Source organism: Anopheles funestus, chromosome 3RL (assembly GCF_943734845.2).
Source record: "Anopheles funestus chromosome 3RL, idAnoFuneDA-416_04, whole genome shotgun sequence".
NCBI lineage: Eukaryota > Metazoa > Arthropoda > Insecta > Diptera > Culicidae > Anopheles > Anopheles funestus.
In genome coordinates, this window is record NC_064599.1 from 73,072,200 (window position 1) to 73,097,537 (window position 25,338).

General features: G+C 41.7%; 3 protein-coding genes across 45 annotated transcripts in view; 1 reads left to right on the plus strand and 2 right to left on the minus strand.

Moving 5' to 3' along the window:
• LOC125767942 (Down syndrome cell adhesion molecule-like protein Dscam2) overlaps positions 1-19,203 on the minus strand; it is a 54,444-nt gene extending 35,241 nt beyond the window's left edge. For 14 of the 43 annotated variants that reach the window (XM_049434938.1, XM_049434939.1, XM_049434942.1 and 11 more), the window contains exons 1-6: positions 19,056-19,202; positions 18,332-18,706; positions 17,779-18,108; positions 15,475-15,669; positions 5,974-6,123; positions 2,845-2,968 (exon numbers count right to left, since the gene is read on the minus strand). In XM_049434938.1, coding sequence (XP_049290895.1) covers positions 2,845-2,968; positions 5,974-6,123; positions 15,475-15,669; positions 17,779-18,108; positions 18,332-18,419 — 887 coding nt within the window. In that variant the 5' untranslated portion in view covers positions 18,420-18,706; positions 19,056-19,202. The other 29 variants (XM_049434979.1, XM_049434980.1, XM_049434981.1 and 26 more) reach the window with 19 other exon arrangements.
• A 295-nt stretch (positions 19,204-19,498) lies between these two features.
• Positions 19,499-23,220, plus strand: LOC125767950 (kinesin-like protein costa). Its single transcript, XM_049434989.1, has 2 exons — positions 19,499-19,612; positions 19,682-23,220. Exon 2 carries the CDS (start codon positions 19,688-19,690, stop codon positions 22,943-22,945), a length of 3,258 nt encoding a protein of 1,085 aa, XP_049290946.1. The 5' UTR covers positions 19,499-19,612; positions 19,682-19,687; the 3' UTR covers positions 22,946-23,220.
• Positions 23,096-25,243, minus strand: LOC125767956 (gastrula zinc finger protein XlCGF57.1-like). The gene is made up of 5 exons (XM_049435003.1): positions 24,959-25,243; positions 24,771-24,887; positions 24,057-24,704; positions 23,741-23,981; positions 23,096-23,670 (listed from the first exon to the last, which is right to left on the minus strand). Exons 1-5 carry the CDS (start codon positions 25,058-25,060, stop codon positions 23,375-23,377), a joined length of 1,404 nt encoding a protein of 467 aa, XP_049290960.1. The 5' UTR covers positions 25,061-25,243; the 3' UTR covers positions 23,096-23,374.
• Between the last annotated feature and the right edge of the window lie 95 nt (positions 25,244-25,338).

The following is a 25,338-nucleotide window of genomic DNA, read 5'->3' on the forward strand; positions in this document are numbered from 1 at the left end:
AGCAGCGCAACAGTCTGATTTAGCAAGCTATCCACGTAGTTCATAGAATGTGTAGCAAACGACGGTCCCTTGCTGCCAATCGGTTCTACGTGAGCGATCATTGGAAAATGATATATTTTAATCAAAACCGAATCTTCACTATTTTGTTAACGTAAACTTTGGGATAGGATACACTGCACTTACTTGAATATCGGTACTGGGTATGCTTGAGCTTGACATAACAAACCCACGCTTGAAGTCTCGCTAATATCCAAATATGTCATAATATTCGACCCAAACGAAGGAGCCTTGCTTCCGATTGGTTCTAGTGAAGAATTCAAACAATTCACCACAATCAATACGATTTTTGATCAAATCATACCTCAATCATGCCTTTATGTTTTGGGATAAGTAACCTAACAATGAACTTTGTGATAATTAAGACGTACAACTTACTTGAAAATAGGGACGGGAAATGCTTGTGCCTGACAAAGCAAAGCCACCGTTCCATTAACAGAATTTTTTACAAATGCCATAGCATCCGTCGAAAAGGAAGGTGATTTACTTCCAATCGGCTCTAAGTTAACAAAACACACACGAAATGGGGAAGAATTAATGGAGCGTCTTTCCAAAAGACAAAACCTTAAAACATTTTAATTAAATTTATAGGCGCTTGTGCCTACCTGAATACGGGTGTCGGGTAACCCTGCGCTTGACATAGCAACGCGACACTGCTGTTCATCCGTGTCATCATGATCGTGATCACGGTAGTAGAAAACGAAGGAGCCTTACTTCCGATAGGTTCTACAACGAGTGAATCAACATGGGCACACCTTTTTTACGCAATACTAGGCTACATAGACAAGTGATTAACATATTTTTTTCTCCCCAAAATACCTGAACACTGGAACTGGGAAAGCCTGTGCCTGACACAATAAAGCCATTGTGGCGTTAGAAGCCGCTCTTACAACAGCGATCGCCTCCGACGAAAGAGACGGAGCTTTACTCCCGATCGGTTCTGTGAGAAATTGATTGATTGAAGATAAAATGTCGCATCAATCACACTTGCCCTAGGCGTATGACGTAAAATCCTAAATGTTGGTATAAGATAATCTCTAGTCACGTGTCCTAACTACCTGAACACCGGCACTGGGAATGCTTGGGCTTGGCATGTTAATGCGGTACTTGAATTCCCTGCAGCTTTGACCGCAACCGTAACGGCATCATTGGAGAACGATGGGGATTTACTACCGATCGGTTCTAAACATAAGAAATAGGGTAATGAGCTTTAGTACTCAAATCCTATAACGAGCATGGTTACAAAAACGAAACAAATCAAGCATTAGTGTAATGCTAACCTGAATGAAGCTACCGGGTACGCCTGAGCAGGGCAGAAAAACACTACGCTGGTGTTCATTCGACGTTCCATCCAAATTTTTTTACTATCCACCGACAGTACCGGAGGTTTAGCACCGATCGGTTCTAAAGAAAATTAATAATTTAACCAATATTAACCAATTCGTTTGCAGATTATTAAGCAAACTAGGTTTAAAGCTAATCAAAACAAATTGTCAGAAGAATTGCAGATAAGAATGATATCTCTATCGATTGTTCTTCAATATCTCCTTATTTCTCACCTAAAATTAGGAGCCGGAAAGCCTTGAGCCAAGCACAACAATGCTAGATCACTGTTCGGATCGGCAAAAATTGGTTTCTGTGTCAGTGAGGGAGTTTTAGGTGCGGTACTAGAGACCGGTTCTGAAAGTGTCAAATAAAAAAAACGGGTAACACTGTATCGCAATCCTATTCAGCTAAACCTACTCACAAGCTGTTAGAATGTTGGAATATCTTCCCTTTCTTGGTACGAAAATTCTCAAGTATTTGTGTGTTCTGCCCTCATTACCTAAACACTGGAACCGGAAACGACTGTGCCGGACAGAGCATCGTTACATTTGCATCTCTTTGGACGAGCAGCTTTCGACTCTCGTCGCCGGATGTTAGTCTGGGTGCAACGCTGCCTACCGGTTCTGTAGCACACCAAGACATCAAGTATAACATTGTATAATAAATGCCATTTTTGGGGATCCTGTTCTAAATGTTGGGATATTGGGCTAGCAGATAAAATTCGTGCTTACCGAAAGGCAGGTACTGGAAATGATTGTGCCGGACAGAGCAATGTAATGTTGGCAATAGAGCGTTCCACCTGTACTCGCATCGCATCACCGGATGTTAGCCGTGGTGCAACACTGCCAATAGGTTCTATAGGAAAACGGTGAAAAAACAATTTACCAAAAAACCTCGTCTAATGCAATGCAACTACATGTGTTCGATTTATTGCCAATTCTTCTTGAGACGTACCAACTGTAGAAACAAATTTCCTAACATAACCTGACCTTTGGGAGGAAGGAATTTAACGCCACGCTATGCAAGGAGGAAACGTGAACTCTTCACACTTAAAACTTCTTTTTTTTCTGATGCAGGTGAAAAATGACACTTCATCTGACAGGCTCACCTAAATGCAGGCACCGGAAAGGATTGTGCCGGACATAGCAGTGTTATGTTGTGCGCTACTCTGATGTCAACATTTCGGCTTTTGTCTCCGGTGGTCAGTCGTGGCGCAACGCTCGCTAGTGGTTCTGGTAGCAAAGTGATACAAGAAACCGGATTAATGTCATCCGTAGTGAAGAGCTGACATTAGAGCACTCGTTCGTTAGACATTCGTTTGGATAGTACACATCACATTGCTGTTGCCATACGCTTTTGAGAACAATGTACCCTGCGCTTAGACCACAACACGACAGGTTCGGAAGGAACACGACCATGTTGCAATCGTAGAAAGCTAAAAAAATACTAAAGAAACATTACCTAAAAACGGCTATCGGGTAACCCTGAGCAGAGCAAAGTAAGGCGATCGTATTACCATGCCTTACTTCTGCCGTCACGATCTTGGAAGTGGAGTCTAGCTTGGGAGACACCCTACCAAGTGGTTCTAAAAGTGGGGAGGGAAAAAGAAGATTGAAATAATTGTGCCACGCACGTACTGAATTAAACGGGTTGTTCTCAGCCCGCTGCTGTGTGCTGTACACGCACGATTATCTCACTCGTCCAGCATTCGTCGGCTTGCTGTCGGCGTGTATGTTAGTTAATATTAATTGTGCTAAACTCAAAGTACCTATTAGTGCAAAAAAAAACCATATGTGGCAGATGCAGCGAGCCAGTGATCATTGTGTTGGTGGTAAACGCTCTTCACCCTTTGATTGCAACGGAAATTAATTCCTCTTTCTCCATGTGACACACCATGCACCGGGACAATGACTTGAAGCGCGGTTAGTAGCACAAAATGTCATAACCGTTGACCAGTTCCTTTTCCGACGCGTACATTCGTACCATTATTTGGGTTTTTTTTTTTGTTGGTAACACACAAATATGTTAAAACTCGAGCGATCTGATTTGAGACACCTATTTCTTCCATTCGGGTTTTAGTTTGTATCAACAAAATATAATCTATTTGCTTATAAATCTTCGTCAAACGGGCCTAACAGCCCGGACCAGCGCAAAACAACTATTCTTTCTTCTACACGCAACACAGGGTACCCTATCCCAACATTCAGGCAATTTGTTTTGATTTTTATTATTGTTATGAAGATGACAACAAAATAAGCTTTTGTGCTCTCATTTTTTTTATCGCTCATTTTGTCATCCAGCGATCATCAACGTCATAAAAGTAAACTAAAACGCGCATCAACTTAACGATCGAGATATTTGTTCAGCTTTCGATTAGTGTCAGTTTAGAGATTTTTTTATATTGTACATTTTTTTATATGTTTTGCTTCAAAATATGTAATGTTACTCAAACATTTGCAATAAATCGGTACCATAAATAAACATGTTTATTTTTTTTTTTAATCTTGAGAATAATACTCAAACGAGACATTTTCCTAAATACACGAAGCAAATTACATATTTTAATGAATTATTATTTATAAATAACATTAAAATACAATATAAATTTATCAAATTGTAATATGAATATTTTTGGAGTAACGGTCCGGATAAGATTTTGTATACGGCTTGTCGTATGAAGGCCCGCAACTCTACCATCAAACCACTAGGCTTCTCCATTCTAGCTACGATATGAGTGGTATACAAGCGCTGAAAAACTTGTTACCGCTTATATCATCACTTGTTGGGAACAAATCAAATAAATATTAATGTTTTCAAGCGTTTACTTTAATGTGTATGAATAATAAATAATTACTTTTATTACTGAATTTCTAATTGACTTTTTGTTTGAGCTGGTAATGAATTAATATGTATACTTATTTATCTTTACTTGAACTGAATCTAATAGCAAGCTTTTGAATGATTTTATATACAACTGATTGAATTGAAAGCTGAAACCATCGCTTATCGTTAACGAGCGCAAATTCCATGAACGTTACATAGAAACAAATGCTACATTATTCATGTTTTGCATTTTTTGTTTTAACATCGCATAAGAAAGATTAATTCACAGCATGAACAAAACAACGGAAATGGAAACAAATATGATAACACTCATGGACATGAACGTTATTAGTTTTGCATATTTTAGTTACACATTTTTTGGTGGATTTTGTTTTTGTTGTGCGACACGGACAACACTCGTGGACGCAAAAAAAAAGGTCGATGGAATTTGGTTTTATTACTTTTATGACGGATGATTTATTAGCAAGTGATTGGAAGCATGATGATATATAAATAGTACGTGATCGAATGTGGAGTGTGCAACCAACATCACCATTTAAAAAGGGGAGCGCGCAAAGTGATGGGTCTGATTGGCCAGGAAGCGAACGCGATCACGTTTCCAAACACTTACGACATAATGCTAGCACCACTTCGGAATACAGTCAAACAATTGGAAAAATAATGTAAAGCATCACAATTCTTGAGCATCACACCATCCCGCACAACATATTAATTAAATTATTTATCAAAACTAATTCATAAAAAATACAAAACTGCTTTGTGAAAAGGTATTGTTCATAATAAATTACAACAAAAGACATTTTTTATTTAAAGCACTGTCTCTTAACGATCTTCTGCTGGAAACTCATTTAAAGCACATCAACAACATGAGATCAGATCGTATTCAACAAAAGCACGTATAAATTAATGATCATACATTACAAAACATTCAGATACATAAGATACTGTTTGAAGCATCCTTATCCTTTCTTCCACACAATTAATTAGTACAAAAAACCATCAATTATCAACTGCTGATCGACTTAATTTCGTTTGCTCGGTACGTGAGCAAACTTTAAACCGCTTGTTTGAAATTTGAATGTTGTGCGCACTTTATACTGAAGCTGAGCTCTACCATTACCGAGAGGATCGTGTCAGAGGATCCAGTGCAAGTGTTAGTTGTGTGCGAGATATCGCGTATCCCTCGTAGGATTAAATTACCGAACGCGCGAAGCAGTGCTACAGTGGTGGTGGTGATCAATTTGGCTTAAGAGGCGATCAGATCGCCCGATCAGCCATGTTGTGCTGTGCTACGAGTGATCCAATGCATACCAATGATGGTTTCATTATACTCTGGATATAACGTATTGTGTTTAATATATCCGATCCGAGTGCGGTACAGTGATAAAATAGCCGTCATATTTAGTAGCGATGGTGATGCGAGTGAGACTGCTTTACATTATTCCGTAGCATCCCAAAACGAAGCACAAACTACCGGCAAAGGCATCCAGAAAGACGAAGGCAGACTTCATCTCTCAGACATTTGAATGATCGTGCTCTGCATTATAAACTTTGTTAAAAGATTTCTTTGGATAATGCTTTGGATAAAATTCAAAGAGACCCAGATCCATCCTGCCAGATATAACGACTTTTAGCTACTTCTTTGCCGGTGGCTAGATGCAATCGTTTGGTGGTGTGCAATGTCCGAAGTGATGCTGGACAAGCATTTAACCAACGCATGCTTCTGCGTGGCCTGCTGCAAATTACCTGTGATCACCAATCGTCCCTTGGTGGCCGAAAGCCGTGTCTCGCCGGTAAGACGATGCTTCGTACGGCACTGGTAGCTCTTGTAACCGTCCTCAGGTCCAACTTCACGGATATGTAGCTCACCGGAGGGTAGCACCATGTATTTACCATCTACCATGTTTTTCGTGGAGATGTGTTGATGGGGAAGATAAAGAAGACATTTGGTTAGAAAATACACAACAAGATACAGCATCTTAACTACGAACATGCATATCAATTCCACTCCACCATGGAGACGGCACACTCGGCGATATTCAACAGGGAGAAAAGTACGGCGAAGACTTCCACCACGGACAAGCGGGTTGACATTTGGTTCGTTTTGTAGCGATATTTATCTTGCTCGTCCCATTTTCACACTCATTCTACACGATGGGATGGTTATGATTTTTCTAGGAAATTAACCTGCAGGGACAACAGAGCGTGCACTGGAACGCACATTCCTTTCCGTTGCACCTCTCTCCATATCGTTAGTGTTAAACTGCTTGTGTTCTAATAAAGATAAGCTACGGAGAAGATAATTTATGCTACAAAACGAACCATCCATTTCTTGCTCCATCATAAAAGGGAAGCAACATGTCTAAAAACCCACAGTCACACACACACACACGAACATAAACGGGGTGTGACCCGGTGTTTAGTGCGGGTGGGAGACACCGTACGTTTGCTCCCTATTTTGGTTGATCTTCCGCAACCGCAACTTGACACTGACGGTGTGCCGCCATCATGTTGGGCCAATGGAATCTATGCCCCCTTTTATTAACTACGGCAGAGCACGAACGGCAATCGTTTTGGAGAGTTCTTTTTTTCTTCTTCCCTCCGGTCTCAGGCGTTTCCGCATCCGAAAACCGCTGACGACACAATGCAGCGCAACAGAAGCAAGACGCACGCACGACAACTCTATTTAGTTGGCTGTCATCGTCTGGGAGGCGCGTGTGGTGCGCGTTGGTCAAGCAATTCGTTGATACAACTCCACACAGCCCAACATAACTCTACATCGCGTGTGTAAACATTAACATCACATTATGGCTGGAATTCGTCGTCGACCATCACCAGCATGCACGCTTCTTCCGTGCTGGTACTGCTAGACCGTTTTGTTTCTGTTGCTTGTATGCAAATGAATCGTCGGCAGAGTCCGATCAAATCTTATGCGCGAGTATCCGCCGCCGTTGGGGAAAACAGCAATGTGTTGTTCTTTTCCACTTCGATGCAGTAACGTTTTTGAGATTCTTGTTTTTAGAAACAATTAGAACCTGTATATTTTAAGAACTTCAATAATACAGTAAAGAGTTGTTGGTTTATTTTTCTTTTCGCTTCTAACATCAAATTTTTTTATTTAGAATTTCCCTTTTTCTAGAAATTAGTAAGATTTTTCAATAATTTATTGGTAGTGGCGTAGGTCTTCGCACAAGAGAGAACTTATACCAAGTCTCATTCGCCATTTTGTTTGGAAAGCTAGTATCGATTTAGTCTTGAAATGTCAAATGACAGCTCCAAGACCTAAGGTTTGTAGTGTCCAAAAGACGAGGAGTTTTAAAGTTATTGTAAAAGCAATGGAAAATAAAAAAATATGGAACCTATTAACTCTAGTTTGAGAGTGTAATTTTTACAAAATTCAAATAATTGCTAAGCATACGAAAAACTGCATCAAAGAAGAAAAGAAATACCCATCACTGACTCATCCGGTGTACCGATAAGAATCGCTTATCTCTGAGTTTACGATTTTTGGGGATTGAATAAATAAAAAAATGCATAGACAATACATTTTCTTCCCCAAATTTCAATATCGCTTTTTTAATCCAAATACGATTCGTATCAACACTATTGCCCTACTAACTCGGATGGAAACAAATAGGACTGTTTTCTTAACATCCAAAAATAGACCACAACATGCCGTTTTTGGGTAGCCGGATTATGTTACCAGAAGAGAATGCAAGCCGTGTGAAAAAACACGTGAAGTTAAAAATAACGTAACATAATTGCAGCAAAATGGTCAGCACTGTGGGATCACATTTTGTGAGAACAGTTTTATTTGTTACACATCTTTCTAATTATGCTCTAGTTTGTGTTCGGATCCTTTGAAATTCATTTATTACATCTAGTGGAGTAAAATATTCTTAAAACCTATTTCTATTCTTTAATAAAGACACTTGAAGAATGAAAACTAAACTACAATAGTTACAAATAATAATAAAAGCAAAACAAAATGTGGCCATTTTTTTTTAAATCACACGTAAATTGCAAAAGGCGGGAAACCTTTCTGTAAACATCATCGTCGTCATTTAATCGTCGTACGTTAGCAGCTGTGAAATTTATTTACTTTTTTCATACTTCTGTTACACGTTTGCCGACATAAATCCAAAAACAAAACGGAACTACATTCGGCTAAGAAAAACCCGACCTGGTTCATTGAACCACCACGGTACCACATGGCAAAATGGGGATACAGGACAAATCCATGTGGCCAGCTTCAAAAGCACGTGCTTTTACGAGCGTGTCGTAACCTTTCCCGGTTTGCGCGCCATAGACCGGTGTGGCTTCACCAGTGTCAGCCGACAACAAAATGCTTCGCGAACCGATCGCGGTGGCTGGATGAATGTAGAAGAAAGCCGTCATCGTTTCTGAGCATGTGCCGCACGGTGGAAACGTGAACCGTCAATAGTAAGGTACGGTGTGACGGTTCACACCAACGTACTTGCACAAAGCCACACTTCAGAGTCCAGGACTTCATCCTACACACTCAAAACGATAGTGGGCAAACACGCCTCACAACCTGTTGCCTGTCAGACCAAAAACGGCCCCGGTTGAACGGGTAACGGCCGTTGTATTTTGATTTGTAAGCGTGAGTTCCACCCAGTACCATGGCAACCGCAAAAAACGTGGTGAGTGCCCTAGTGACAACACCCCCCGCCCTGTACACCATGATGCTGTAGTTCCTCCCGGTCCTTCCCGATCCCGACCAGGGACTACGAAAGGAAAGGCAGTAGCAAGCACATTTTACGAATCGATTACTTCTATGCTACTATGGCAACACTCAGTGGTGGCGCATGCGCATCCGTTGGGTAATGTTTTGGGCGCGAAAATTTCCCAAGGACCTCCCTCACTAGCAAATGGGTGAATCTCTTCACTCCACTGGGACAAACAAACACATACACACACACAAAAACTCCCGCCAGAAACTGGGACACGGTTGTCGTGAATGAGATTGTATTTAATATAAAATTCCAACTGTGTATGTGTGTGTTGGTTTGAATAACAAATAAAATGGAAGTATTTAGCGTGGTGTACTCCTAATCCAAAAGAAAAATAATGAGAAAAACTTTTATTTCCAATATTTATTCATAATTCAAAAGAAGGATACATTTAAATAAAATTATTTTAACAATATTTTCTACATTTAACAATTCAAATCAGGAAAATTACACACAAAAATTTAATATTGGAAAAATAATTAAATTACACCAACTTTAAAGATATTTTCTTATTTTCAATTTCATAGCTTAATTTTTTCTTTTAACTAAAACATTTAATAAAAAAAATGTCCCCAAATGTATCAAGAGCACAAAATACTTCATCTTAAAATTTTAAATTCAAACAAAACGACATTTGCGAAACAAAAGCAACGAATTTCAAATCACTCAGCGCGATTTGCAAATTGCAATGTAACGGTCGTTTTACGATCATGAAAAAAACAATGAACGAAACCACGCTTCATCATAACCGACGATCACGGCGTGTCACAAACACTAGGGCGCCGGAACACAAAATGTACATAAATTATAAGCGCTTCCATTTCTGTTTCTGTGCACATCAAATTCGCATCCTCGCGTCATGCGGAATGACAGCAAAAAGCAACGAAAAAACAAAAACTCAAACAAACAAAACCTATTATCATTTCAATCTTCCCTTCTTTCATCCAACCCAACATGTCTCGCTAAATCGGACGGGTGACAGTGAGTCAGTTTTAATTCACGAAAAAGCAACACATGTTTGCCAAATGTTGCCACCAAACCGAGAGTTAACCGTAGCAACTGAGCAAAATTCAACCGGAGTTGTTTCAACGTTGGTGTTTGAACAAAATTTTCTTTTTTTGTTTTCAAACTCCCAACGGGCAATCTTGAGCCGGAGACTAGAGCTGGTCGGTGGGTAGAGACTTGTTTACATCAAGCATAACACAGCTGCAACGATTGGATAGATTGAATAAACGGGGCCATCAGTGGGAAGAGATCGCCTTTCGGAACCGCACGCAACGCAACGAATCGTGTGCGGACGGAACGAAGTATTCAAGATCACCTTCGATCTTACGAATTCGACTACGACACAGGCATGAAACTTTCATCACAACATATTATGCTGCCACTGTACGGTAACGACGATGAAGACGATGATGATGGTTAAGGAAAAGCAAAACACAAACATTCCCCAAACCTTTCGTATAAGACATTGCAAACACCTGCCCATAATACAAAACAGAGATGCAAAAATTGAATTTCCATTAAAATGATGTAGAAAAGCCACCTGTTTTAAAAATATAAACTCACACCATATTGATTTTCTTCCTTCTCTCGAGAAATTCGTCGAGGAATTGGAGAATATTCAGCTAGATTAAATGAATTTCAAGTGGATCACGAACTTACGATCTACCTTACAAGCTATTGGGAAGAAGGATCGCTAGGAGATGGTAGGCCGTGAGGCCCGTGGAGTCTTTGGAGAAGGATAAGGAAGTGGGAAAACAAAAAAGTGCAAAAAAACAAAAAAATAAACTTGAAATGCGAATAAAACTTAAAAGAAAAATAACAAGAGATCAATTTATGTGTAAAATAAAAGTAATAATCGCACAAAATACATCCTAAACGCATCTCTTCAAGGTTTTTTTTTGTCTAAGCTGTGTATCAGAAATTTCAAACCGAGAGCAAAACTAAGAAAAATGTTTCAAAAAAAAATGGTAGGAAATTCGCAACCGTTACCGGTTGCAATTGAACACAAAGCAAATAATTTATTTGAAAAAAAATTACCAAACGATCCATCCTTCTTGAAACTAGTGCCATCCGTTGCTGTCCATTCGATTATCTCTACATGGTCGGCCACAAAGGACGGTATCTGGCACTTGAACAGGGCAGTATTACCGCGGATCACAAACACATCGTACACCTGAGCTTCGTAGTATTGATTTACAACTGGAAGTAAGCAACAAGTTGAGAGTTTCTGGATTCATTCGATCGGAAAAAAAGAAGATCATTTCTAGTGGAATCGGTGAAGGTATAAAAACCGGAAAGAGGTAGCTCACGCGAGCTACTACGATCTCATGCTTCTGGATTTATCGAGAGATCTATGTGACAGAAATCAGGACACGTTTTCTTGGCAGATTTTCAAATTCAAATTCACCGAAGATACTGATATGGCAGAAAGAGCTACAACTCGTGTGGCAGCTCGTCACCATAATAAGAAAAAATACACTCAATAAGCAAACCGAAATTGTGCTATTCGTCACAAGACAATAACGCAATATATTTGTTTCAAAGAATTGCTAAAAATATCCCTAATCTCGTTGCGAAACGCAAAAATATCTTTAAAGTAACACAACCGTATACGACTGTAAGAATTACACGGAAGGGAAAGGATTAATCACTACCAAAGGGGCTAATTTTATAACACATTGTATATTCGATATTCCGTACCGGTTGATTCATTAAGCTCAATTTCGGTACCATCGTCAGCCAACCAGCCGATGACGCTTATGAAATCCGACACAAACGATGGTATCAAACATTTTAAAATGCCTGCATTACCATTCAAGACGTACTCGTCGATGACTCGGGTATTGTAGAATTGGTGGATCACTGAACAAAAACAAACGGAAATTAAAGGATAAAGAAAAACTATTAAACTGGTGCCAATGTAAGTGGATATTATTCCTTAAATCCCTCTTCAAGATATATTTACTTGACTACTGTAAAGCGGAGGACCAAAAAACGGGAGAATGTCAGGACATTCCAGGATCTTTGGAGACAGACATATTACAAACGAAGAAGATTCTACAGAGCGGAAACAAGCTCAAATAGAGAGCAAATCTTAAAGGTTAAATTACCAAAACCACCATCCGTGATGGGAAGATACTCTTCACCATCGTCCGTTAGCCAAGCGTCAACGAACACGAAATCGGAAATAAATGATGGAATTAAACACTTCAAGATGGCTGCATTGCCGTTCAGCACAAACTCATCCGTTAGCCGCGTTTGATAGTACTGATGGACCACTGGGAGGACAAGTGAGAATTGAATTATGGGAAAATATAAACACATTATGTCACACTCTTCGAAACTAAAGTACATCTCCTAATCGAAATTGAATAAGTTTGATAATTGAAATGCTAGAAAATATTGTACTGAGTCTCAATAGAAATCATCTCAATCGTGTATTGCTATCAACATAGGACATTGCCGTACGGGGAACTATTGTGTGAAGGAAGGGATTATCAGTTATTAGTTCATGGTCGATGAATGCACAATAACTACCAACCCATGGTCGATTCTTCCGCATCGATCATGACTGTTTGATCGTCAATGTCCCACGATTCGATTGTTATAAAATCCTGCAGGAAGGACGGTACCAAGCACTTCAGGATGGCCGCATTGCCGTTCAATACGAACTCATCATTCACACGGATCTGGTAGTGCTGATGCACAACTGAATAAAGTAATGTAAATGAAAATTAACCTTTTTTTGGTTTAAAGATTTAAGATAAGAATGTAACTTCAATAAGAAATAACTAATTTCATTGCTAATTTTGTAGAGCTTCTATTTTTAAAGAAACATGACAACCAAAAGGAACTTGGAACAAATGACAAATAGGGAGGAGCTTGTACGCTTTTTGGGTGTCTAATTCCAACTACCATAATCTCCACTTTCGCCTGGATAGTACTCATTCCCATCGGAATCCGACCACAGATCGACGGCGACAAAATCGGACACGAACGAAGGAATCTCGCACTTCATAATGGCCGAGTTACCCCGAATGACGTACTCGTTATCCGCTTCCGCTTCGTAGCTTTGAATTACAACTATCGAGTTGGACGATGGAAAAAAACGAAGAAACAAATGTACGTAGTTAACAAGACAGTAATATCTCATGGGAAGCAAATGAAACCAACTGTTGAAAAAGTATAAAACATGTTCTAAAGATATGCACGTCTGAGGATGATGGTACGGAATAGGAATATTCATGGATAATTCTTAAGTGGAAAGCTACTGCAAAGATGAAAGTGTTCCCAAGTTGCTAACCCAATTGTTCGCTATTAGTCGCTTGGTTGTACTCTTCGCCCGAGTCGTCGATCCAGGCATCGATCGAAACAAAGTCACCAATGAACGAAGGAATTTTACACTTCAAAATGGCCGAGTTACCCCGTATAATGTACTCATTCTCTGCCTCAGTCACATAATACTGATTTACAACTATTCGAAAGGAGAAAACACGCAAAAAGGAATGAAATAAACCATGTCTATTTAAAACTTTTGAAGATTAACTATGCAGACTGCGCAAACAGGACATTATTTCCTGAGGATTTCTTCAATTAGAATATGAACTAAAAACACAAGAATAAACAGCACCAAAAAGGGGAAAGGTTGATGGATAGGCGTGGAGATCCAAATTAAAATTTCATAATAAGCGTTATAAACAACCGTAGTCCTGCTCTCCCGTATGATACTCATTGCCATCATTATCGATCCAAGCCTCAACGAACACGAAATCTCCAATAAACGAGGGTACTTTGCATTTCAGGATAGCGGAATTGCCCCGAATAGCGTAATCGGTTTCACCGTCGGTTTGATAGAACTGATTTACAACTACACCAAAAAAACACGGGATAAAGCATTAGAGAATAGATTATAACAAAAAAAAATAGGAAAAATAATATAATTACTAATTTCTAAATCGTTCGAAAAGCAAACTTTATATTGGAAGTGGAAAAGGAAAAGACGTTCCGGATCTGAATCCTATCATTAACAATCACCAATGCTATCGTGTTCTTCATGATAGTGGTACTCATTGCCATCACTATCCAGCCACGTTTCGACGTAAACGAAATCGGCAATGAACGAAGGTATTTTACACTTCACAATGGCCGAATTGCCGCGTATGATGTACTCATCCTCTGAACCTGTTTGATAATACTGGTTGACGACTGGAATGCGGACGCAGGAGACGTTTCATGCAAGCAGAACATCATACAACAATAAAATATAACCGCAAAACACATAAAAAATAATCTTATGTATGCAAAACATACATCGTATTACAATCCAAAAAAAAGTTAAAAAAAAGTGTGACACGAGATGATAAGGATTATTATTTAAAATGGGATCGTTGAGGGATCTTGGGGAGCGAAAACATAGACACAACAACTCCTAACCGTAGTTCTCAGATTGGACAAGTTCGTTGCCATCTTCATCGATCCACGACTCAACACGGACAAAATCGGACACAAACGACGGTATGGAACACTTGAGAATGGCGGAGTTTCCTCTTATGACGTACTCGGTAAGTATTTCTGGCTGGTAGTGTTGATTGATGACTGGACGGATGGACAAAAAAAACATAAAGTTATACAACATGAATTACTCAAAGTAATAAAAAAAAGGAATAAACAATTTTTAAACATAAAATTTGGTAAACCACAAACAAACCCCACTGATATTTGTGTCGACAGGGCGATTTGGAAATGGAATATTTGGGAGAGAAGGAACGATCTACTGGAGAGTCGTAAACAAACGCGCGTGACATTGTAAACGCTACCATAGTTTTCGGATGGAACTAGCTCATTATTATCCTCATCTATCCATGCTTCGACGCGAACGAAATCTGACACGAACGAAGGTATTGAGCATTTCAGGATGGCACTGTTGCCACGGATGACGTACTCCATCAGTATATCGGCACCGTAGTGTTGATTAATGACTGTGAAACAAATACACCCGAGGAGCCCATGTAAGCCATTAACATATGATATACTGAGCAAACATAAAAATCTTCATTGAGACAAACGAAATTGAAGCAAAACCTAAGATGGGATAGGATTAGGGACATCGAAGGAAAAGACTCTTCCACGAAACACGATCAGTACCGGTATCAAAGCTGGAAGCATTATACAGACTGCCGTCGCTTCCAATCCACGATTCCACCTTCACGAAATCCGTCACGAAGCTGGGAATGTTACACTTCAGTACCGCCGTATTCCCCTTAATAACGTATTCCGACACTACCTCCGCCTCGTAGTACTGATTGACAACTATACAGAAGGAGTTTACAAATTCAAATTGAACCAACGATAATTGAACGGAACTTTAGAAAACATAATACTTGGAATTGGAAACAGTTCCTTAGTGAGATGAGATAATCAAAAACTGGAAAAGGGTTTTAGGAAGGAAGATCTCTATATATTCCAACTATGCTCATCAGCAACGAACCAATTTCAAGGTCTTGTACATCGGAAGATTGCGATCGATTGTCAATATGTTGATAGACATTGCCGGCATCATCGTTCCACGAAACTACACCAACAAAATCCGCCACGAATGATGGTATGGAGCACTTCAGGATAGCCGAATTGCCGCGAATAACGTACGCATTATTCACCTCCGAGTCGTAGTACTGCTGGACCACTGGACATAGGAGTGACAAATTTAAACCGCGATGTTCAATATCATGAGAGACTCAAAAAAAAGGTAATAAAATTATAACTTGCACGACATTAATGATAATTTTATGGGAAAGGAAGTTCCGGGATTGTTAAAATAGTCAGTTTATCAGTGAAAACAAACCCTCATCGGTGGAATTGGCATAGAAGCTATCGTTCGTGTCTGTGTGCCACGAAACGATCTTGACGAAATCGGCCACATACGAGGGGATTTGGCACTTCATCAAGACAGCGTTGCCCCGGATGGCATACTCCTTGTTTACATCCACATCGTAGTACTGAGCAATCACTGATAAGGGCGCAAAATAGGGGACAACATGATTAAAGGGGTCAAATTAAGGAGAGAAAGACTCAAGCTTGGAACTGATTTAACATATTTTGTAGGTTTAGAACGAGTATCATTAGCTAGAACTTCAAACATTAGACCGGAATATCTGTATGATTTTTTTTGTGGACATTAATTGTACAAGCATCAAACAAATCGAAACAAGTTTAGAACTTTGAATTGCAAAATTCTTCTGTGCAGGGATAAAGTACAAGGAAAGGACCAAAGCAAGAGGGATGAAATGAGCGGCAAAGGAGTTTGGACATCTAATCCTAGTCCAACTTGGTGAACTCGTCATCCCCATATGAGACGAGACCTTGCAAATCCTAACCGTAAGAATCCGCTGAATAGACATGTGTTTCTTCCTGTTCGTCACCACTTGTCCATGAAACGACATCCACAAAATCGGCCACAAACGAAGGAATCAAACACTTGAAGATGGCGGAATTGCCCAGAATGACATGCTCCTTGTTGACATCCACTTCGTAGTACTGGGAAACCACTATTGAACCGTTCAGAGCAAACAACATCAAACAATGAAACGGAGAGATGAAGAATACGAAGATCGAGGAATAGCCAAGGTACTTCAAAGGTGGAGGACAATCAAGCGACAATTCCTTGGTACAAAAAAATCAACTAAGAAATGAAGGTTCTGCTACAAAACGATGGCAGCATTTATATCCTTTCGAGCTGTAAATTGATGCTGAAATTTTAAGAAAATATATACGGAAATGGGGCACATGTACGAAACATCTGATGACTGAAAAGCTGGAGGCAGCTCCTGATGCGTGGTAAGCGGCTAACTAATCCTTTTGTTATTCTTATCATCACGTACAGAGCACATCACATCATCCTTGACGGGTAAAAAGGATCTTCCTTCCAACGAATATTTGCTTCACTAGAGATCCAAGTACTCGCCGTACACTGTTAAGGGCAAATATGAACCCATTTTCACTTGAAAACCGATTATAATATGCTCTCATTTTTCGCTCATTTCTTTTGGCATTTTTTTTTTGTTGAAACACATACCACACAAGAGGTGTAATTGCATAATTTACGAATATTTTCTTCTTTCGTACACTCGCACTGCAAATGACTCCCTTATTCATTCACTCTCGTTAGACACATTCGTATGGTGCACTTGAATGCACCAGTGCACTTCATCTGTGGCATCCTTTCACACACAATCATTATGAAAAAAAAACATTTTTCTTTTTCCCACTTCTTCAACACACACAATGCACAACACATTCTTAAACGTATTCGTGTGCTTTTTTCCATTTTCTTTCCTTTCTACCATCACTTACGAATGGATTTTTGATTTGGTCGATTTTTGGTCGTGCACTTTGCTTTACACTCTTTTACCACTTCAACCTTCCGTCGGTTGTTTTCTCTTCACACACATTTTATGTGACGCACACCGAACTAAACGCATATGATTCTTTCGCACACTCATTCTAATGTGGTATGGAAAAACACATGGTATTTCAACGATTCGGAACATTTAGATTGCTTCTAGCATTGAGAAGCACACCGAAGATCAGGATTATCCTTACTGCGTCCTCTCACACACAGACGCACGGTTTTTTTTATGTGTGCTCCTTGTTTGTATGTACGTTGAACTCCTTCACGAGGCAAACTGGAATCAGCCCGTATACCTGCGACACGTTGTACCGTGGCAGATGTTTCGTACTTTGCCCACATTCCCTACATTCGGTGAGGCACCAGTACAGCAGCCTCGAAACTTACCGGCACGAACGTTGACATCGCGTGAAATAACCGATCCGAACTGGTTCTTGGCCATGCATGCGTACACCTGGGCGTGCACCTCCTGCCGGTAATCCTCGGCCCGGAACGGTGGGAACACCAGATTTCCGTTCGGCAGAATCTGCCGCAGTCCAGGCACATCGCCAACGGCCGTTCCATCGCTACGGATCCAGATCATTTCCGGTGGCGGATTGCCGGTTGCGCTACATTCAACTACGGCACCGGTCGAGTTGGAAAAATCGATGCGGTTGGTCGGTTCCTTCAGGAAGACGGGTCCCTTCGAGTCGTCCACCTTGCCAGCACCCAGCACTCCTACACGTGTAAAAAGCGGAACATTCATTAGGAGGAGAAATACATCGTTGAAAGCAACATGGCACATTTTTTTCCCATCGTTGCAAATTGCTTGAGTAGCACCTTTTTAGCAATCTAGAAACCCTTGGCATTCTTTTAACCCGCGGGTTCACAAATCCAATCAAAGCATGCAACACATCACAACGCACATTGTTATTGGTACAAAACAGCACAGTTTACTCACCATTGAGACAATTGAAGCCACTTAATAAGCAGAGCAACGCGGTTGCGATTGCCACGGTACGCGATGTCTCGCGAACCAGCATCACCATCTTCGCTGTTTTTTTTGTGTGTGTTCTTTTCTTTTTCGCGGCGGAACGGTTTCCTTCCGGTACACAGAGCGTATTAATCACAGCGAAGTGAAAAACTGTATCCTTTTCACACGCGCACACGCACACACCCGCACGGAAAACAATGGCACACTATGATTTCACGGGTTTCTTTTTTGCTTTGGAAAAATCGCACTAGACCAGAGATTTTGATGATTGCTGCAGCAACCCCGAGGGCTCCAGAGCCTAGGTGGAGGCTCCTTGCACGCCGCGCTCGACGAAGGATACGCCTGTACAACAAGGAAGCGAGAGTTGACGCATGGAAAATAAAATCGATTAGTTGGAGTTTGCTGTACCTATACGGAGCACCACCAGAACGTTTATTGTTTCACAATCGGATGGCTAGGGATATGAATTTCACCAGCGAAAGGATGAATTTTACATTTCCTGATTCGCCTTACCGCTGGTACTGTGTAAATGGGAGTGGAGGATAGCAAAAATTTTCACGCACGCCATCGACGCGACGGGCAAATGGAGACGGAAAAAAGGAGGCTCATTTCCCATGACAAAAAGGATGCGTCCCAGACGGATTAATGCAGGTTGAATTGTGAAATTCCTATCACACTCACTGTTACTTACCCGTAGCTATGCAAAGATGATGCTGCTGTGCTGTGTTTCACAGTGAAAATTTGTTTTCTTTCCACAAGACAATCCGCTCGGTTGATATTACAAACCACTTCCTCGCCCGAACCAAATGCTATGTTTTGTGTGTCTGCCTGTGTGAAGCCGCGGACAGACGTAGTGAGGAGAGAAAAAAACACACAAATGCTTGACAGCTCAAATGGAGAGGTTATGTCAATTTCTTACTTTGACAGACATGTTGAAACGATGTTTCGGCTTTTTGGTTGGGAATATTGAGCACGTTAATATTCACGATAGAAAACGCATTTGGTAGAAACAAATCTTTTTCGTAATGTGCGCTAATAAAACTGTTCATATTTCCTACAACTGCATAACATGGGCAACTTTTTGTAAACCGTCCAGCCATACCGGGTTTGCATGTGCTTGAACAAGTTTGAACCTTCAACCCATTATTTTTTTGACAGTTTCAGTGTGTTTAAACACTCTGCCAAAGAAAAATAAACATTTCCCAAAGCCATTCGCTACGCGTATCAACTTCTCTGATGCCACATAAGGTAGATCGGCCGTGCAGCATTCATTTTTAACTTTAAATAATGCATTTCCGTGCTTCAATTTCCACGCAGTAAAACATGAACATACCGCTCAAGGTTGTGGTGCGTCTGTGGTCGGACCAGTCGGCGGATAATAAAACGTGCAACCGTACCAGTGATGACCAGCAGGAAGAAGATGAGAACCATCTCAAAAGTGCCGGAGGGCGTACGTTTCGCTTTTCGCACGTATTCCGAACCCCGATCAGCAATCAGCTGCTGTATTTCGAATCTGTCGCCGGTTTATTGGAGTCCGTGCTGGAAGGGTACGACTTCTCCATCGTCACGTACGGTGCCAAGGGCACGGGCAAAACGTACACCCTGTACGGTAGCACAAATGGGAGCAACACGGGAACACAGGAAGACGATGGAATTGTGTTATGCTTCGTGCGGGATCTGTTTTGCCGCCTAAACGCACACCCGGAGCGTATGTTTTCGATCAGCATTGCGTGGAGTGAAATTACCGCCAGCGGTGATGTGATCGATGTGCTGGAGAATGCTGCGATGGTACAGTGTTTCTCCGTGGAAGATACGTACGCACTGCTCGGGCTAGGATTGCATCGACGCAATGAAGAAAATCACAGTATTCTTAGCTTAGTTCTGGAGCAACAGTGGACGTCGGTTGGTGGGATGAACCAGCACCGCCAGTCTACCATCAGCTTTTGTGATCTGCGTGGTTCCGAGCGGGAAACGGTAGAAAAGGACGTGGTTCCGCTCGATGCAGGTTTGCGCAAGCTGGAAGATATCGTTGTTAGGCGCAACGAACAGTACAATGAATCAGTATTGACCGCCTTTTTGAAGGATTCTTTTGGTGGCCGGGCACAAACACTGCTGTTGCTGTGTGTGGCTTCTTCCACCCTAGAAGCGGACAACACCGTGCGTGATCTGGAGTTTGGCGAACGAGCGGAGGAAATTGTAAATCACGTTGTGATGAACACCTTTTCGGACAATAATGTACCGATCGTTGCGCTAAACGAGCACGATCCACTCGGCGGACCGAACAACAACATCGATGGACTTTACTTTGCCTCGCAGCAGTGGGCCAAACTGCTGAAAAATGCCGAATGTTTGTTTACGAAGCTTTTCAGCACGTGTGAGCTCAACCAAACGGAACGTAATCAGATCGAAGAATGGTTGTATCTGAAGGCGGAATGTGACGATTGCTTTAGCTCGACCGACATTAGCCTTGCGCCCGGTGCACAACCCGTCCGTGCGTGTCTTGGCCCGATCGAAGAAATCGACGAAGCCGAAGACAATACGGTGCACGGGAGCAGTAAGGAACCGTACCATTCGGACAATGAGAGTGATTCCGACATCTGTACGCATCTAACGGACGTTAGTGATCGTATCCAGAGTTACATTAAAACGTTCCAAACAAAAACAAATCATCTGATCATGGAAAAGTATCAGGACTTTTTCCAAACGCATCCCAGCGGAGGTGATGCATTAGAATCAGGTGACCACCAGCGGATAGTCCAACCGGCCGATGGGAGCAATTTTCACAACCCCGCCAGAAGGAAATCAATCTTTGACGGTGAAACGGTAAGCAGCACCGAGCTGACGCTTATGTTGCCACTCAAAACTGAATCGCTGCCCGCGGCACCGACCGTGCTGGACAAGAAGTTGGACACGCTGAACAGCAATCTTCGCATTTGCCAAACCAGCATCGAATCGTTACACGCACAGATCGAAGAAATTCGCCGCACGATCGCGCTCAAGCAGAAGTACATAACGGATCTGATCGAAAATAGTGAGACGCGCTCGGTGGCCAAGTCACGCTTTAGCAAGAAAAAACATAAGCTCGAGGCGGAATACGAGAAGGCCAAGAAGCAGCTGCGCAAAGCCGTCGTGAACGGAACGAACAAGGAGGAAATTAATCGACTGAAAAGCCAAACATCACAGCTCGAGCAACGGCTGAAGGATCTGGAATCGATCGGCTTCATCGCCGGTGAATCGGGACACAAGAAGAAAAAGTTGCAACAATCCATCAAGGACTCGCAGAAGCAGCTCGACGTACTGCAGCGCATGCTGAAGAAAGAGCTCGACCGGAAAGAATCGCTCGAAAAGGAGCTGGACACGGTTCAGAAAGATTCACGTGCAGGACGAACGAACAACAACGGTGGGCTGCAGGAGCTGACCGAAAGCAAGAGCAAAATTCGCAACATGAACGAGCGCATCTCGCACATCGAGCATGTGCTGAAGGAGAAATCAAGCAATTTGAAAAAGTACGTTAACAAAAAGAGTGCCGAAAAGGAATCGCTTCGGTGCGAAATACGCAACCTGCGGCGGACGCGTGACCATCTGGTCGACCAGCGGTGTCAGTTGGATCGAAAGATTCGCGAAGACAAGATGCCATCGTTCGACGAAGAGCGCAAACTGGTCGAATGTGACGAAGCAATCGAAGCGATCGATGCAGCGATCGAGATGAAGAACGAACTGATCTGTGGACGGAAGAGCATCGATACGGACGAAAGTTTGCAGCGCGAGAAAGGCGAACAGATGCTGATGGCACGGCTGAACAAGCTGTCGCTCGACGAGATGCGCACGTTGCTGTACAAATACTTCCAGAAGGTGGTCGATCTGAAGGAAGCTAGCCGAAAGCTGGAGCTACAGTTCATTTCGCTCGAGCGTGAAAAGGACGCCTGGGAGTGGCAGGAAAAGATTCTTACCAACACCATCCGGCAGACGCGGCTGGAGAAGGAACGATCGATCGTGGCACTGCAGAAGCAGCACGAAACGAAGCTGAACCTTATGTTGCGACATTTTGCCGCCGATACGTCTGCATCGATCTCGAGCACCATACCGGATAGTGTGCTTCCGCCGTACCACACGCAGACAGAATTTGTGCTCGGCTCGGGCTCGGCACGTTACCATCATCATCACGTGCAGTACGAATCGGACGGTGGTACAAGCAGCGAACCTCAACTACTGACCGGCGGGCACAGTTCCAAACAGCTGGCACACTACAAAGCAAACCCGCTACCAGTGTCGGGCCCATCCGGCGTGCTGGGACACACTTCCAATTCCGCCCTTACGCAGCACCACCGCAATAGTGGTGCAGGCACGGTGCAGACACCGCTGGTGGCGATCGCCGAGAAGGAGCATCGACCGAAGAGCAAACTGTTCTCCAAGTTACAGGTCCTGTCGCGCTACCACGGTAGCGATAAGCGGAAAATCTTCCAATCCGACATACCGCAACAGAATCTCAAACAGCTCCAGGGTGCATCGAGACCCTCGCTGACGAAGGTGACGCGCGAAAAGAACAAAATTATCATCCAGAGCGATGGCGGGAGTAAATAGAATTAGATCACCATAAGTAGTCGTATTGAATCTTTGCTCTCTTTCTCTGCTGTTCGTGCATGGTTTGGTTGTGTAGACAGCCAATGTTTCACGTTTCGTTGTTTACGTAGATGTGGATGTTGATTAAAGTGCTAGAATTACTGCAGTTACTGAGGTGGGTTACAAGATATTGCAATATATTCACACAAGATTTCTTCCTGCATGCCGTACACAAATACATTGAGGTGCATTTAATTGTATGTTTCTGTGGTTAATAAAGTAAACCTGAAAGCGTATACGACTGTGTGTTTGATTTATCTTTGCCCGGTTTGGTCGCAAGCAGTGATGCTTCATTTTGGCTAGTGGAGTTTATATCATATAATCTCGTTTTTGGTTCAATACGACATACGAAGATGAAGTTTGCGTGTTGTGATTAGCTTCCTGGTGGACTCACTGAATCACAGAAACACTGCAATTTGTGAAACCCTTAGCTTGTACGATACCACCAGGCAAAGCTTCTCCGGATTTGGGTACTTTCTTCGTCTCGTGTGTTTTTGCGTGAATTTGAAATGCATACGATTGTATAAACTGCTTTGAACAGATGGAACATTTGTACGGCTTTTCACCAGTATGGGTCATGATGTGATTCTTTAACGTTTCTGCCTTGCCGAACGATCGTTCGCAGTGTGTACACTTAAATTCTTTGATGCCACGATGTACAAGCTTGATGTGTCTCGTTAAATTGCCTACAACACAAAAAGGAAGATTATTCAATGCGACCCGTTCAGCTTGGGATTGCAGCGTGTATGTATGTACCTGCGGTTAAAAACTTTTGTCCACAAAAGTTGCAACTAAGCACTTTTTCCTTCGTGTGATAGTTCATGTGCAGTTTCAGTTCGTCGGCGGTAGTTTTTTTCAACCCACAGTAAGAACATTCGTAGTTCTTGATGCCCTGATGTCGCATCATGTGCACCTTCAGCTTGTACGAGGTAGGATAACTTTTGTTGCATTGCTCACAATGAAAGGGCATACCGCCCGTGTGGATGTATGAATGTTTCTGTGGATATAAGCAATCCTTTGTCAGCAACAAAAAGGTCATATTTTTAATCACCCTTATCACCATTATTCTCACCTTTAATGCGCCTTTGGATGAAAATGTATTACCGCACGTTTCACAGATACATTTCTTCGCCACGGGCTTAACATACTTCGGGTCGTGTTTCTTCTTGTGCGCATTCAACCCCTTACCGGTGCTGTACGATAGGCTGCAACCTTCAAAATCACACTTAAAAAGCCCTTGGTTTAGCTTTAAATGTTTATCTATATTGTGCCTTTTCAGGTTCTTCCAGTCGGCGAAATCTTTCCCACAAATCTTGCACAACGCTGGCTTCAAACCTTGATGCTCCCGTAAGTGACCGTCTAAACGATTTTGGGACCGAAACTTTTGATCGCACAGATTGCATTTTAATTCGCTACGTTTGCTAACCGGTTGTTGTTCTTTGCTATCTCCTTCCGTTTCATTTTTGGTATCATTGATCATGAGAACGGTTTGATCAGCGGCTTCATAGTTTTCAACTTTCACCACATCACTATCATCGTTCCCAACTGATTCGCTTTCCAGCGTAATATTGTTTACAGTGATTATTTCTACAACTTGTTCCTTCTCCAGTAGTGGTTCATTGTCTGCTAATGTATCATAATCAATTTCTTCCTCACAATCAGTTTCATCTTTTAATTCCTCTCTATTATCCGTACATTCCTGTAACGTTTCTTTACGATCCTGCAAAAATTAAAACATTCGTAAGATGTGCCAATTTTGGGGTTTATGCGCACCGTATCATTTTACCTGCGTAAACTTGTCGTAAGCAGCCAAACAAAGTGTTCGAAAGTTATCAAAATCCAACAATTTCTGATTGCATTCGTTACAAATGTTTAGCAAATGAATATCGTCCAGTTTGGAAACCTGCAGAGAACACGAATCATTGATGAAGGTTTACTTTTGTAAACATTCGTTTATCAGCCCCAATAACATACCTGTAGCGATGTTAGCCTGTAGAATATTAGCGAAACATCTACCAGCTTTTTAGTTTGCGTTTCACTGAGCACTTTCGTACATATAACACAAGCAAATTGCATTTTCGATGGAGTTATTAAAATTTGCGATACGAAATCATCTGCAGTTGTTTACATTTTGCTGTTCGTCGGAACAGTTTTGACGTTTCCAATATCAAAACAATGGTACAGTGCGTGCATTGTCATTAAGCACATCTGCGTCGAACTGGTCTACATGCACAGTGGGAACAATTGTGGAATAAAAATTTGTGTTTTAAATAATTCCTTCCTTCGGTATCATGTCCTTTTTGTAGTACTGATCACGTTTTTCAAACACTTTTTCCCCAGTGGTTTAAAAACAA